The sequence below is a fragment of the Poecilia formosa genome, unplaced genomic scaffold (genome assembly GCF_000485575.1).
Source record: "Poecilia formosa unplaced genomic scaffold, Poecilia_formosa-5.1.2 Scaffold199, whole genome shotgun sequence".
Lineage (NCBI taxonomy): Eukaryota > Metazoa > Chordata > Actinopteri > Cyprinodontiformes > Poeciliidae > Poecilia > Poecilia formosa.
The window spans coordinates 899,911-914,415 of record NW_006800138.1 but is presented as its reverse complement, the minus strand read 5'-3'; the positions used below and the strand labels follow the sequence as shown (position 1 = coordinate 914,415).

Here is a 14,505-nt window from a genome sequence, read left to right as displayed (position 1 = left end):
CAGTGCTGCCTACCAGCAGGCACAGAGGTGGGCTGGAGCTTTTTTAATGTCTGCAGCAATAAAAAGCTACTGCAAGTGAGGTGAAGGGTGAAAGGTAGCCCTGGCTTACTGAGCTGAAGGCTTTGAATTTGCTCCGGTGAGGAGCTCAGAGGACAGGCTAACAAAAATGCATGACACTTTTGTCTAAGTGGAACTTCTAGTGACATTTGTTGCCATATAAGCATGCAGTAATTTACCCTTCAGCTGTTTGGTACTTAGCTTGTAGACTGAAAACTGTCAAGCTGAAAGCACACCACTAAATGTTACCTTTTTAGCATTGCAGTTTAATCTGTAGTGCTAATATATCAAATTACAAGCATAACTGTGCGTAATGCTATGTTAATATAGTTTAACTATTGGCATAACTATGTTCACTGTTTGCATTGTTTGCTTGCCCTGAATATGGATTGAACTAATGAGCTATTAGCATATCATTAGTTAATAAACGTATATTATAATTCTTTAATCATCTCAACAAACACTGATCTGAGGAAATCACTGTCTTCAGTCAGAGCTTTCTTCACATTCAGTGTAACACAGACCGCTACAGGAGATTCTGCTTGGCCCCAACAACTACAACAACTCTGAAGAAAATTGTATGAGTTATAACATTTAAAGTATTTTTAATTGAACTGAAAAAATAATGTGTGTGGGTAGTCTATGGTAGTCCCTCGTTGACGTCTGACATAAATTTCCAGCTTGTTGATACTAACCTATATTTATTCATAAAGCTGATTAATCCAAACAGCTATGTGCAAGTTTTGAAGAAATAACCTTAATGACCTTTAATTTTCTTTTTTGTTGGTATTAAGACAAGTAAGTATGAAAATAATCGATTTAGTCTCTTTTTCTGGATTATATTTCCAAATGTTATTTGGTGTCATCTTTGACCAGGTCATGATATTTACATCCCATAACTTTCTAGGACTTTTTTATTCTACTTCTGTGATATTGCAAACAATAGAAACATGAACTAGTAATCCAGAAAAACTGGTGCATGCACTTCTAGGTTTCGCTATTGCATTTTTTACGACTGGGAAGCCCAAAAAGTTCAAGTTCTTCAACTTATCCAGAATTCTGCAGTGAGAGTTCTGATGTCTCCAAGTTTAGCTTTTCTTCTTTGTACCCCTGTTAAATAAAGAATCTAATTTAAAATTCCCCTTCTTACTTGTAAAGTCTTTAATAATCAATCTCCATCCTATATTAGACATCCAGTTGTTCCGTATGTTCCCAACAGAGCACTTTGCTCTCAGAGTGCAGTTTTACTGGTGATCCTGGACTGGGAGACAGATCATGTTCTGTTAACTCAACTATATTCAACCTGGTCTTTCTCCAACAAACATCAATTAAAGAAGTTGTTGCTGACAGAAATTCTGTTTTGTAGTGTTTTTCATTCACTCAGTTGTGCTACAGTGCTATAGTTTATCTATTTAGCTTTGTCCTGAAACAGCTACTGCTGGCATTAACGTTTTACTTTTTACTATGTGTTGCTCTGCGCTCAAACTCAAAGCTGGCGGTGACCGTTAGCCGCTCACGTTGAGCCTGGTTCTGCTGGAGGTATGTTCCTGTGAAAATACAGTCTTTTTATTTCACTATTACCATATGCATGCTAACTAGAGGTGCATAGTGGGGTCTGAAAAGTTGCTAAAAATATCGACAGAGTTGCCAAGTTGGCGACAGAGGGGTGACTACGATTTTCCAACTCTTGCAGCTGTAGATCAGATGGTGGATACGATTGCTGTCATGTGTAAGCATCTCTGTTTAGGACAATGGAAGGATGTGAAGTCAGTGGCTTGTCCCTCAGTACACATCACATGTGATATTAAATGTATTTCCACTGAGATATGTTCAAAGACTATTCAATGTAATGCCATGACTCTTCGTAGGTTGTGGCTTTATATTATATTACTTTTTGCCCTGATCTTCCGTCGCAAACCGTGTTTGATCCACTAACACAAACTGAGGCAACAAACTGCCTCAGTTGATATCATCACTTTTTCTCTCTTCTCCTCCCTTTACATCACATACCAAAAAGAAAATGCCAACCGAGGGCTACGAGACACCACACATATCTAAACGGGTCATCATTATTATTGTCATAAATCCTTCCATCTCATAAAACGCTCATGTACTGCAGCTCTTCCAGCAGAAAAATGCCTCAGAGATATAAAAGAGCCCACAGGTTGAGGATAAAGTGCTGGAGCTCGGTGTGTTTCTGGGCAAATAAGGGAAGCCGGCTTGTTGTCTCATTATACCGAGGCTGAGCACGGATTGACTAACGAGGACATACAACCATTAATCTATATACAGAGGAATAGAGAAAGAAAATAAATTATTGTTCTATAAGCTCAGTGGTTTGTTTTTTTCATTAAGACAATATTCTTGAATGTGTCACTTGATTTGGAGACTTAGTGTCATGAGTCAACAGGAATGTCGAGTTGGTGTTCGGCCTCTAGAGAACTCAGAGCTAATCAAGACATCCTCCATCCTGGATGGTTACGTTTAAAATCAAGATGCAGCAAATAAGACGACAGATTGTCGTCTTATTTTCAACCTTTCAACCTTTATAGGCAGAAACATTGTAGTTTTGCCTGCAATTCTCTGAAGCTATTTTATATTACAAACAAAATAATTGTTTAGTCAATTATTTTGATAATTTTCCTTTCATCACACACTGGCCACATCTGTTAGCACTCCTGGAAAATGTGCAAATAGTTGGAGAACCTTTATTTTAGTTTAATTTATTTAGAGAGTGAAACAATTCTATAATTGCAAATCACAAAAGCGAAAATAAATGTAATAATCTCTTTTAAATTAATGTTAATTTTAAAAGTATGCTGTGTTTTTTGGGGGGGGATATTTTGCAGAAGGACTTCCTGTTTGTGTTCGGTATGTATCTGTCATGACACAGAGGTAAATGTCTATTAGCCTCTCTTCAAAAAGAGGACAAGAGAGCATGCTGTTCAAACAAGGAAGACGCTGATCTACAGCAAGGTCAAGGTCAAGGTCAAGAAATGTCTCCAAGAAAACGGCTACAAGCCCAAACCTGCTCACATCTACAATTAGAGCGATAATTAAAACATTCAAAACAGGTGCAAGTGTGAACAATAAAACTGGAGGAGGATTCATACTCATCTTGTCACCGCGCACAGCGAGGAGGATGACAGGGCAAGGTAAGAGAAAATCTGAAAAGCTCAGCGGTAATGGTGAGCCTCGCGTTTGAAGCTGTGATTGGTTTGACAAACTCTTGGTAGAAACAATTTATCTACATACAAACCAGTTGTTTGGGAGTGAAGCCATGATCACGTACAGTAAACATCTGACGTCTGCTAAACTCTGCTGGAACTGTGTGCTTCTGGTGAGCTGAGAATAAGGTAGCAAGCATCTCAAGGTCGTTCTGGCATAAAACTAAGAGTGAATATATAGAAAGGAGCCTTGTGCTGCTTGTAGGTGTGTGGAGGATCTGTCAGAAAACCTGTTAGAGTTCATGTCATTTGAAATACCTGAACATTTCAAAAACAGACCTGCTGGATTTCACTAGTTAACTGAAACTAGGTCATCACTGGGTCTTTAGCAGAAAACATATCACTAACATATGGCAAAATCAACACAGAAATCAAGCTTCTTACATAGTTATGACCCAAATTCTATGGGAAAACTGCACGGTGAACTGAAAAGAAGAAAGTACCCAGGAATCTGGAAAACTTAGTGTGGTTGTGCAAAGAAGAAAAGATCCTTTTCTGTGTACATTATAAATGTTGTAAGTGAAGTGTTTTGTTAAAAACAATAACTACTTAACATGCGACTTTCCCCCATTGGATAAAATCAAATTGATGATGGCATTTTCTACATGTTTTAATAGAACATGCTGCTAACTGAATCAAGAGACATTTATTTTGACAGAACAACAAGTATGGTGATAAACACCATACTTCAATTAGAGTAGAAGTAAACACAATCTAATTGTATCACTCTTGCCTTCCATACCTTCATTCACGTTTCATAAACCATCATAAATACATGATAAACATTATCAGGTCTGGTTCAGATGGAGCAGAACCAGCACCAGAAATCCTGACCTGGTTTTTAGGAATCATGTCCTTTTACAGAGTCACTATTTCCAGCTCCATGAATAAGAAGGTGTTTCTAAAAAAAATACAACTTTCCTATTGAGCCATGACCTGGAGCCTTCCTTGTGATTGGATACTTACAGAACCAACCACCTACACCATGTGTGACTGTGTCTGAGTGTGTGTTTAACTCCAAAGGTCTGCTCCTGCATAGTAAACAGCCTGGTGAGCCGGAGCAGATACATGCAGAAACTTAGCTGTTGACACCACCTCTGAATAAACAAACAAAATAATTGAAATTTTGATAAACTTGTACATTTCTGACAGAAAAGAGCAAAAGGTGTGTCTTAAGAGGGGGCGGCGAGTGGCTCAGAGAAGCTTCAGAGTGGGACTGAGGCTTGTCACCACCACCAAGACAGACGATAAAGCTGCACTGCTGTAAACGAGTGAGTCAGCCCTCCTTCTCGGCAAATACGGGCCTGCGTGAGGCAGATGGAGGGGGAGGAGGAGGCGTTACGGGAGGAGCAGAGGGAAAAATGTTCAGGAACTGTCCCTGGTGCTGAAATCTGGAGGGGGCTGCTTTTCAACAGCTAGAGGTTCAGCATGGAGCAAGAAAACAAAACTCCAAAATAGACGCCGGCTGACATCCAAAAGTTGCCCCATCTGGAGCGATCTGTATTATTAGATGCTAAAGACACACAGTGATTCATCTGGACAGCAAAATGCACCAGTCACAGTCCACAATCTAGCTGAGTTGAGCTTTTCTACTCACAGCCTATCCCATGTCCATAATCTGGCATTCTGATTACAAAACCACGAGAGGGAGATTCTCTACCATGTAATTCCTTTTGAAGCAAGTTAAAAAGATTTTCATTATTTATTTTTTTCCAGCCCAATCCCCAGCCTCTAGGGACATCCATGCTGGGATCAGAGCCTGCATACACAAACACACACACACACACACACACACACACACACACACACACACACACACACACACACACACACACACACACCAAAAGAGACAACTAACAGGGAGGGCAATGCACACCTCAACCTCCTGTGAGAACATTTAACATAAAGTTTTTGTAGCATTAATTCATCTCTTGTAGTTACTATTCATTGGTACATTTCTTAAAATGAACAGCTGAACAGCTACTTTAGCTTAGCTTAACAACTTCCATTTGTCTGAGTGTAACTCCTTCCTTCTGTTGTGTGCTGGGGCTGAGGTGATGGCAGAGACCAGGATGCATGGTGGGGTTAAAGTCTGCCTGGCAATTATTTTCTGTGATGCCAGAATCAACCACAACATGTGACTTTATATCAACTAGGCTGGTAGATATTGCTGGAAGGTTTGATCAAATCTGATCTATTCCTATTTGAACATGTTTTATTGTGGTCCAGTTTTACTAAAGTCCATGCGGTGTTTTCGGGCACCACTCAAATGTTCCGATTCAGCTCATTTTATGAGGAAGGAAATTAATTAAAAACATGCAAATACAGAAAAAATGAAGGCCACACTCAAGAAAGCTCTGAGCTTTGTGTCATAAGAGGCAGATTTGTCTCAACCTACCATTTAAAGGTGTTATCTTGATTAAATAATAATATAACACGTGTTTTGCAAAAGAGCAAAAACGTGTTCTGTGGGTGAAAAACTATCTAAAGTAAGTTTGACTCAATTTATAGAAATATATGGTCAGTAGCGTTAATGCAGTTTTATATCCAGTGTAATCATCTGTACATTTACTCAGCACCACAGGAGAGTAAATATAGGAGCAAAGCAGGTGGTACTGCTTTCTAATGCCAATAGGCCATTATAAAAACTACCTGTTAAGATTGTTGTTAACACACAGAATGAATCACTTGACAGCAACTCATTGAATTACGCATCTTGACATGGTAAGGATGACTTGTTGAAGTTCAAACTGAACATAAAAATGTTGAAGAAAGAGGATTTAAGTATGCTTGGATGTGTCAAAGTTGTTGGCACAGGATGGGCAGGCCTGAGGATGTCAAAAACAGCCAAGGTTCTCTGATTTTCACAAATTACTGAACACTCCTGCTCCATAAACTCAAATCCAACCCAGTGGTCCCATCTTTAGATGGCTACATCCAGCAGGGTAAGCCACCAACCAAACTCAAATCAATAAACTCAGTTTTCGGTGCTCCAGTGTTCTCCTCTGTTTAACGCTGCCATGTCAATATGAACCCAAACGCTCAGTCTCAGTTCTGAAAGCAGAAGCAGGTTCAACTAATAACAGCAAGGTGTACCTAATAAAGTGGCCGGTGATTGTGCGACTACATGGAAAGGTGACATAGTTCAACTTTTCTCATATACACTAAACAACTATACTAAATTCCTGCAGACCGCCCAAGATCTGACACTGCTTGAATTACAAATGACAGCTCCGCTCATGGAGGCACACAGTGAGTAAATGGCCAACTTGCACTCAGGCGGTAGTGACAATCCGTCTCCCTTTGACATGAAAAGATTATGCAACAGGTTTTGTACTTGCAGAAGCCTCCTGAGCTGAGGGGAATCGTTGTTGCATCAGAAAGCAGTTAAGGTGCTACGACCGGAGGAGTGATGTCACAGGTCTGTAAATAAGGGTCCTTTTCTCGGGCACTGCAGAGACCAGGCGGGTGTGGTGACTGCATTAGCAGACGCGCGCAATCTCCGGTGCAAACACCGGCTCACCGTGATGTGGACGTTCTCGTCACGGCTTTCTACCATCGCTATGACAACCCCTCTCTGCCTGTCGGACGTGTTTTGAAGTTCAAATTATTATCCTGGTGTCATTAAATTTGACCAGAAATAAATAAATAAAATCAGAGCCGGCGTCATTCCGGTTGCCACAGCGCGCCCCGCTGATGGCGCGCCGTGTTGGAGCGAAAAACACACATGCACAATGACATCCTGACATCTGCTCTCCATCTGACAACAGCTTAGTATTCTCCAGACACCTCCTCCACCCCTCTACCCCTCTGTGCACCCCGTGCTTTTATCATACGCTGCTTTTTCTTCTTCCCTGCTCTAATGCGGCTTTTTCTGTTTCACCCCCTGATCCAGCATGTTTCCACCAACGACAGCAACCTGATCGGCGGGTTCTTAAAATATGCAAGTTAAAAAAAAAAAGGCACAACACTTTTTCATGCTCCACTGAGAACTGACCTCCCAGTCTAACGAATCCCACTCTTCGGTAAACATCCGGAGGATTTCTCTTCATCCAAAAAAAAAGAAAGAAAAAAAAAAGAAGAAGAAGCGGACCAGAAGCAGCGACTCTAAGGAGCGACCTTGCAATGCGCTGCCATTGCGCTTTTGGTGCTTCTAATCCTCATGAAATCAATTTGAACACAGGGGGGGACGTCGTCAGAGGGAAGCATCTCGGCTTGCAGCGTTGAGACCAACTTGAGAAACGCAGATGAACGACGCTAAGCTGTACAGTCCAGCATTTTTCTTTTTTTTTTGGCTTCTTCTTTTTCTGCTTCGCGATGGTTGCAACCAATTAGCACACCACTTGCGCTCAGAGTCGAATCGCTCCTGACAGGGCGCTCCTTCTCCAGAGCATCGCTTCTGTTGCAGCTTGGGAAAGGATGGCAGACTGTAAAACGCGCACAACTTCTCCTCGTCTGTTTCCCAAAGAAAAAGAAGACTCTATGATATTCCAACGCTAATAAATCCTCATACAGCATTTGGCAATCCAATCCCTCTGCTGGGGAGCAACAATAAAGGAGGCTTTTGAAGGTCCTCTTTTAAAACACGTGACTCAGTCTACTCCAAGATAGAGGGAAAAAAAAGGTTGATTTGATCCGTAATGGGCCCTAAGCATGTGGAAGACACGTTATGTGTTGCGGGGGGGTCATAGTGAAATAACTACTCACCATTAGCACGGCAAAGTTCTTGTGATGGCTGCAGTGAATAGTGGTCGTATTGCCCCCGGAGGCGGTTATATGGCAGCCCTCTGCCCTCCAGCCACCGTGTCCATCGAGCAGGTCAAAATCCCAGTAGGCTGCGGTGGGGTCTACACCCAGCGCGAAGTGCCTGAGAGCGACTGCGACGGAGTGCACAGAGCTGCCGCGGCTGCAGCCATCTGGAAGGAAAGGCAACACGTTCAGGAAAGGAAGCCGAGAGGAAACAGTGGCAGAGCCGCGGCTCTAAAAACACCCATGCAGGCAAAACGATGCACACATGCAAGTGTCGGATGAGTTACTGCAGCTGGACTGTTGCAGATTACTTTCGTGCATCACACTGCAGTAAACTCTATTTAATCTGATCCGTGCTCTGACTTCAGCCATTCATTCATGTATTCATTCATTCATTCATTCATTTGAGCGCACCTTGTTAATGTTTGTATCTATGCAATCCACATGTTGCGCAAAATAAATAAATAAATAAATAAAAAAATACACAGCCGTGACTGCGTATGTGAGCGCGCACACGCGTGTGCATGCATTCGGTCCGGCGTTGACATCACAGGCGTGAAAGATAGAAATGGATTTCCTCTTACCTAATTTGGCAAAAGCAACTGGTGTCGAGACGCTCCTGCGCTTCCCATCGTCTGCGAGGTTTGACGAATTCCCCGTGCAGGGAAAGAGTTTCCCATTGCGAAACAGGACGAACTGCAGCCTGCAAGTGGAGTTATCAACAGATTGCAACGCAGAGGAGGAGGCAGGCGGACCAGCCAGCGGTAAATGGATCGAGGCGACTGCCACGGAGTTCTGCGGATAAATAATAAATAAAAAAAGCAATCAGATAAAAGACTTTAGGAGTTACATAGTGTCCTCCAACTTTGCTGTGAACATGTATTCCATTAAAACAAAGAAAGAAAAAACAGAAACGTCTCTCTTCAGTGTTGAAGGGACGACAAGTGAGCAAAGGAACGAGTCGCACGTTTGAAGCGCTTTGGTGTGCCGGTTAGGTCCGACTCTGCAGCAAAGGTGGAATGGTTCTTACCATTTCAGCTTGAGGACACATCAACACTGCAGCTTGATTTAAAGAGACAACCGTTGTGACTTTATCTCCCATTCACCAACTAATTACCCCCGTAACACCCCTCCCTCCATCCCCCCAACCACCTCCTACAATAACATATCTGCGAACATGATGCGAAGACAAACATTTCAGTGCGACAAAAATAGGTTGGAAATGTCAAAGTGAGTGCACCGGCCGTCTCTGGCCACATGTGAATTCACTTTGATTCTGTCTCTAACTTCCTTTCTCCCTGTAGTGTCAGGCAGCATCCAGGCTCCTCCAGCAGCTCAGCCAAAGTCCCAGCGGAGTTGCATAAAACAGAGCAGACCTTCCTGCCTGACAACTGCACATTTTGACTAAACAACTTGTCAAAGAAATCCCGAGTTAAATATCCAAAAGTAACTTAATTTATATATAGGAGAACTTTCAAACTGTTCATCAAGATGAGGTCAAAATATCAGTTTTATAGTATCATGCAACTGAACAAAGAAATAAAGAAATTGCTTTAGTTTTAAACAACAACATATTCATACAGTGGTTAAAATAATGAAACAAATTGATTATTAACTGTGTAGTAAAGCTATCTAATGCTATGTTTCATTAATCTGTTAAACTATAAAAAGGTTCATAAACCGGTCTAACAGCTCATCAAACTTAATCTTTATCATCGTCGTCTATCTAAATCAATCTCAATGATGAATTCATGACCTTTCCATGCAGCAGTCTCTACTACATAAAAAGAACAAGGTTTCTGTACATTTCTCAGCGTTAAAATGTCTTTATGTCAATATGAATTCACTCATTCCTTCAATTGCAATCCAGACTGATGATTAATTAAATAAAGACACAAGCATCTAACAAACAAAATAACTGACCTAACTGTATTCTACAAAATACACAAAAAAGTTGGGAATTTTATTGCCTTGGGAAAAAAGTTCAAAATACTGACAGGCTGATGAAAATCTAACACTCAGACGACCTGGTTTTAATTCTAGTATCTAATTTCAGTAACAACCTCATCAGCTTTTAGAACCACAACAGAGCAAGAAAACTCAAGCTGCTTAGTAACTCATGGAACTGAGTGAATTTCAACATATTGACCGGAAAGTCGTTATAAGGCAGTCGTGTTTCTGTTTTTTCTGGCTTTTTCTTGTTTTTTGTCTTTTTTGTTGCAGTGTCTGGAGGTTCCTTCTGGATCGTGGCTAAATGGAATTACAAAGCAACCCAGGAAAAGCTTACTGGGTTAAGCTGACAGAGCCCTCTAAGCCTGTATGGAGGGAAACCAAATAAAGTCTTGAAAGAACGTCAAGCAAAAAATACGAAAAAGCAGAGTAGCATACCATGACAACGAAAAAATATTTAGCACAAATACAAGGATATAAAAGTACAAAACATAGCAGCAAACAATGACAATTCAATTTTGGCCCTCTTTTCCTATTTACATGGACATCATGTAGTCACTGATAGGGCATGATTTAAGAAGAAGTACAGAATAAACACATTTTAAATGCTAATTTCACAGAACAAAGTACCTTTTTGCTGCTCAGCTCTTTATAGCATAACCATCACACCAAGCTGATAGGAGGAAAATGTTCTTGTAGAATCTACAGTCGACTTGTTTGCAGACAAGCTGCTCAAACCTTAGCAGATGTAGCTTCAAAACAAAGTCTCACCTAAATAAGAATTAGCTCCTTTAGTTATGACTGGCTGGACTTGTTGTGGTGCCCATATGGCCTGAATTTGTAACTCAGGTTAAAGTGTAGAAGCCTGCTTTCAGCCAGCTCACCAGCAGAGGAGAGCCATGCAGCATGAGCAAACTCAGGATACTCCAGCACATTTTCTGTAAACAGTTGTATGGCTACAGTTTTAGTAGTTTTGGAACTGTAAATGTGAAGGTATTGGATCTGATCACCAACCCATGGGTATTCACTGGCATGCAGAATCACTGTCTGGTCATTTCAGGCATTAAAACACTTCCAGGGTTGGAGTCTCCACATCAATGGTCCACAGTTCATGTCTGTAAGGCCTCATGTGTACTAAACTCTGAGTGAAGGTAACTGAGTCAGCTCATAATAATTTAAAGTTTAATTCTAACCACTGAGAAAAAATTATTTGTACTTTCAAAGGAAATTAAGTACATGTAGCTCAAAGGGAGAAGCTGCCAGCATGAGCTGAATTTCAAATCATTTAGAAAATTGCTCCTGTTTTTGTCCACATCTCTCAGAATATGAAATGTTTTTGTGTGAAAAACAAACTAAAACTTTCTTTGATGATCAAGAAGTGAAGAGATTCAAAACAATAGCATAGAATATAACAATATTTCTGCACCATTTTTGTGGGAAAATGGAGAGAAAAAAAATCACAGTGCAGTCATTCATCGAATGACCCTAATTAGAAATTATTCAAATGATGAAGGGGATGTTGCCGATTCATAATAGAGATGATAATTCTGATGAAGTTTCAAGCTTTCTACGATGACAAGACTTCGAACTTGAATGAATGAGCTCAGATGAATCTGAGTACCTATTAATTGCACTAAATGTAAGGCTGCACAAAGGTCACCATGATCTCCACAAATAATTAGAAAAATAGGACTGGAAGAAATTTGGAAAACCTGCTTCAGTGTACAGTGGGAAACTCTTAGTGTAGGTGCAGGGTTTTCCTCTTTTCTCATGTCCTCAGTCCCTCATATTGTTTCCACAATATTTCTCCCACCTTCACCCATCGGAGGCACCACATCTCATCCCTCGCCTGGTGTGACCAAAAGGTCGGTTCCAAGACTGGCTCTCTTTTCCGTGTGAGGATGTTTCCACGACCTGAACGATTTCCAACGGTAACCAAAGAGTAGGTGAGTTAGTTGATGCCACCAAACTCACTTAGCTGGCTGTGAGAGATTGAGCAGCATATTGGACAGTCCTGCTCCACAACTATTGCACAATATTAAAGTTCTAATGACCTTGGAAATCCTTAATAAAAGTGTGTAACTGTAATTTGTCACATACATTGGATATTGACATACAGAAAGTAAAGTGCCAGAAAGCAATCAGAAAGCATTCATATCAACAAGTTATTACATATGGTGAAAGTTTTTATTCTAAATCTAGTTCCCAGTTTTTTTCTTTTTTATTCTAAAATCATGCTATTTTCCTTCATTTCTGTGATAAAGCACATGATTAGAGTTTTGTCATGAACTGATTTATCGTCCTTTTTTCTTGGTTCTTTTATGACCTTCTGGATAATAAATATGAACACATAGCTGAGCTTATTCCTCCCATGATCCCAGGGCTTTTCTTAAACATCCTGACGGGTTCAGGCTGCATCCAAAAACTCAAAACCTCCTTCAGTTTCCTACAAAACCTACACCAGTAAATAGTCTATGAGCAGGAGGCCTGGGCGTAGTTTGGGATTTGGTGGCATACACGGTGTGGATTGTTTGTGCAGGTGCTTGGTGAGACATTTTAGGATGAATCTGGCATAGTGATAAGATGCAAAGGGTACAGCAACTGTGCTATTAAGAATATTGCAGTGACTTACTACCTACACTCCACTGAGGACTCTGCCACCATGATAATAAATTTCCATCATTTGAAAACGGAGCCTTTGTGTGTGTGTGCTTAAAACAGTCGGTGATCACTGAAGGCCACCAGGCACTGCATCAGTTTTTATCCACCATTTGTGTCTTTAATGCACGTCAGAGGTGTTGTGCTGAAGTCTGCAGACACAGAAGATTACTTCTTTTAACCAAAAGTGATTTATTATAGAGTTACACTGTAAAATTAGCCTAGTTTTACTTATTAAACAAAATATAGCAACAAAAATGTGCATTCCAACAGGAAAAAACTAGCACAGCTTACCTGCTTTAGTAATATTAACTTCAACAGAATCTTTTTGTTGCATATATCACAGGCTTTCATAGACTGTCCTAATTTTTTGACATGACTGTACGTGAAGAGCATGCAGCGGTTAAATACAGGTTGAAGGAAATCACATGTATTAAGCATCCTTGAACAGAATGATGGTGCGTGATGAGGTGAGGACAGAAGACCAGGGACACGACGAGGTGGGAGAAAAAAAGAATTTATTACAGTAATAAAAGGAAAAGGTGATTATGAAGAAAGAAGTGGAAAAAGATGAAGTGATGGGAGAGGAGGAGCATCCCACAGAGGTTAGACATCCAGCACGGCTCAGGTAGTGTGTGGGTCATCATAGGTGACTCCAGCTGGCCTGAGCTCATATGTATATGATCACACCAAAGTGTGTTGAATCAGGATAAAAAGCACAATTTACAACAAAAATCATGTTGCTAAACAGGATATTCATTAGTTTGCCCATTGTGTTATACTGTATTTATTCTATTTTAAAAGGTAATCATTTGAAGTATTTAGTTTCATTAAAAAACAAACATTTATTAGTGGGTGTTATTATTTTCTTTTCAATACAATGTTTCATGAAGTAAACAAATTTTTTCCAAAAAAGAAAAAAAGATTCAGGATCGTGAGGTTTTTTTGTCTCCACTGTTTTCATTTTGACGTCTTGTTTATTTGTGCTCTGCATTAGTTGTTCTTTGTTTAATTTCTCTGTCCTCTTTGCTTTATTTTACACCAGTCTTCTCCAGCTGTTCTCACTTTGGTTAGTCATTTAAAGTTTATTTTTTACTTATTTGTTATTTGTCTCTTGGTTGGTCTACGTCAGGGGTGCCCAAGTCCAGTCCTCCAGAGCTACCATCCTGCAACTTTCAGATGCATCCCTGCTTCAACACACCAGAATCAAATGAATGGCTCGTTATCAGGTCTGTAGAGCTGATCCTGGTCTGTTGGAGTAAGGATACTTCTAAAACTCTATGTTAACTCCCCTCCCTCTCTCCCTCAGCCTGCCTGCCTGGTCTCTCCTCACAGCTGCACCCTGTTCCCAATCAGCTTTGCTCTTTCTCAAGTAATCAAGATCCTTAGCATTTAGGCTCCTCGTTTTCTTTCACCTACTGTTGTCTCCGTGCAACTTCACCTGAAGTCCAGAGATTCTGTTAGTTTCCTATTATTTTTATTAAATGGCTCTTTTATATCTTAAATAACTCTCTGGGTTTGGATCCTGACACAGAAACCTTTAGAAACATGACAAAAGAAAGACACGGAAAACGTTAACACAGTTCCACCACATGGTAAAAAGAATGAAAGATGCATTTGAGGACTTTCAAATTTAACATGATGATATCAATAGATGTTGGTTATTAGTACATTTACTGTTGGCATATAAACCCAACTCACAAAATCTGACATTTTCTGTATCTGCTCCTGCTTAGAGGTAATGAATAGCTGCACATTAAGACCAGCCAATGCCCAGGAGGAACTTGTGTCAAATTTCTCGGTCGAGTTCATCAATAACTTTTCATGCTTTGTTATGTTTGCTTTTCTGGCCACAGTAGTGTGG

The 14,505-nt window shown here is 40.5% G+C and overlaps 1 protein-coding gene across 1 annotated transcript in view; it reads right to left on the bottom strand.

The window, feature by feature from the left end:
• adgra1b (adhesion G protein-coupled receptor A1b) overlaps positions 1–14,505 on the bottom strand; it is a 199,401-nt gene that overhangs the window by 66,831 nt on the left and 118,065 nt on the right. The window contains exons 13-14 of the mRNA XM_007566798.2: positions 8,618–8,828; positions 7,992–8,200 (exon numbers count right to left, since the gene is read on the bottom strand). Of these exons, the coding sequence (XP_007566860.1) occupies positions 7,992–8,200; positions 8,618–8,828 (420 nt within the window). The remainder of the gene's footprint in view (positions 1–7,991; positions 8,201–8,617; positions 8,829–14,505) is intronic.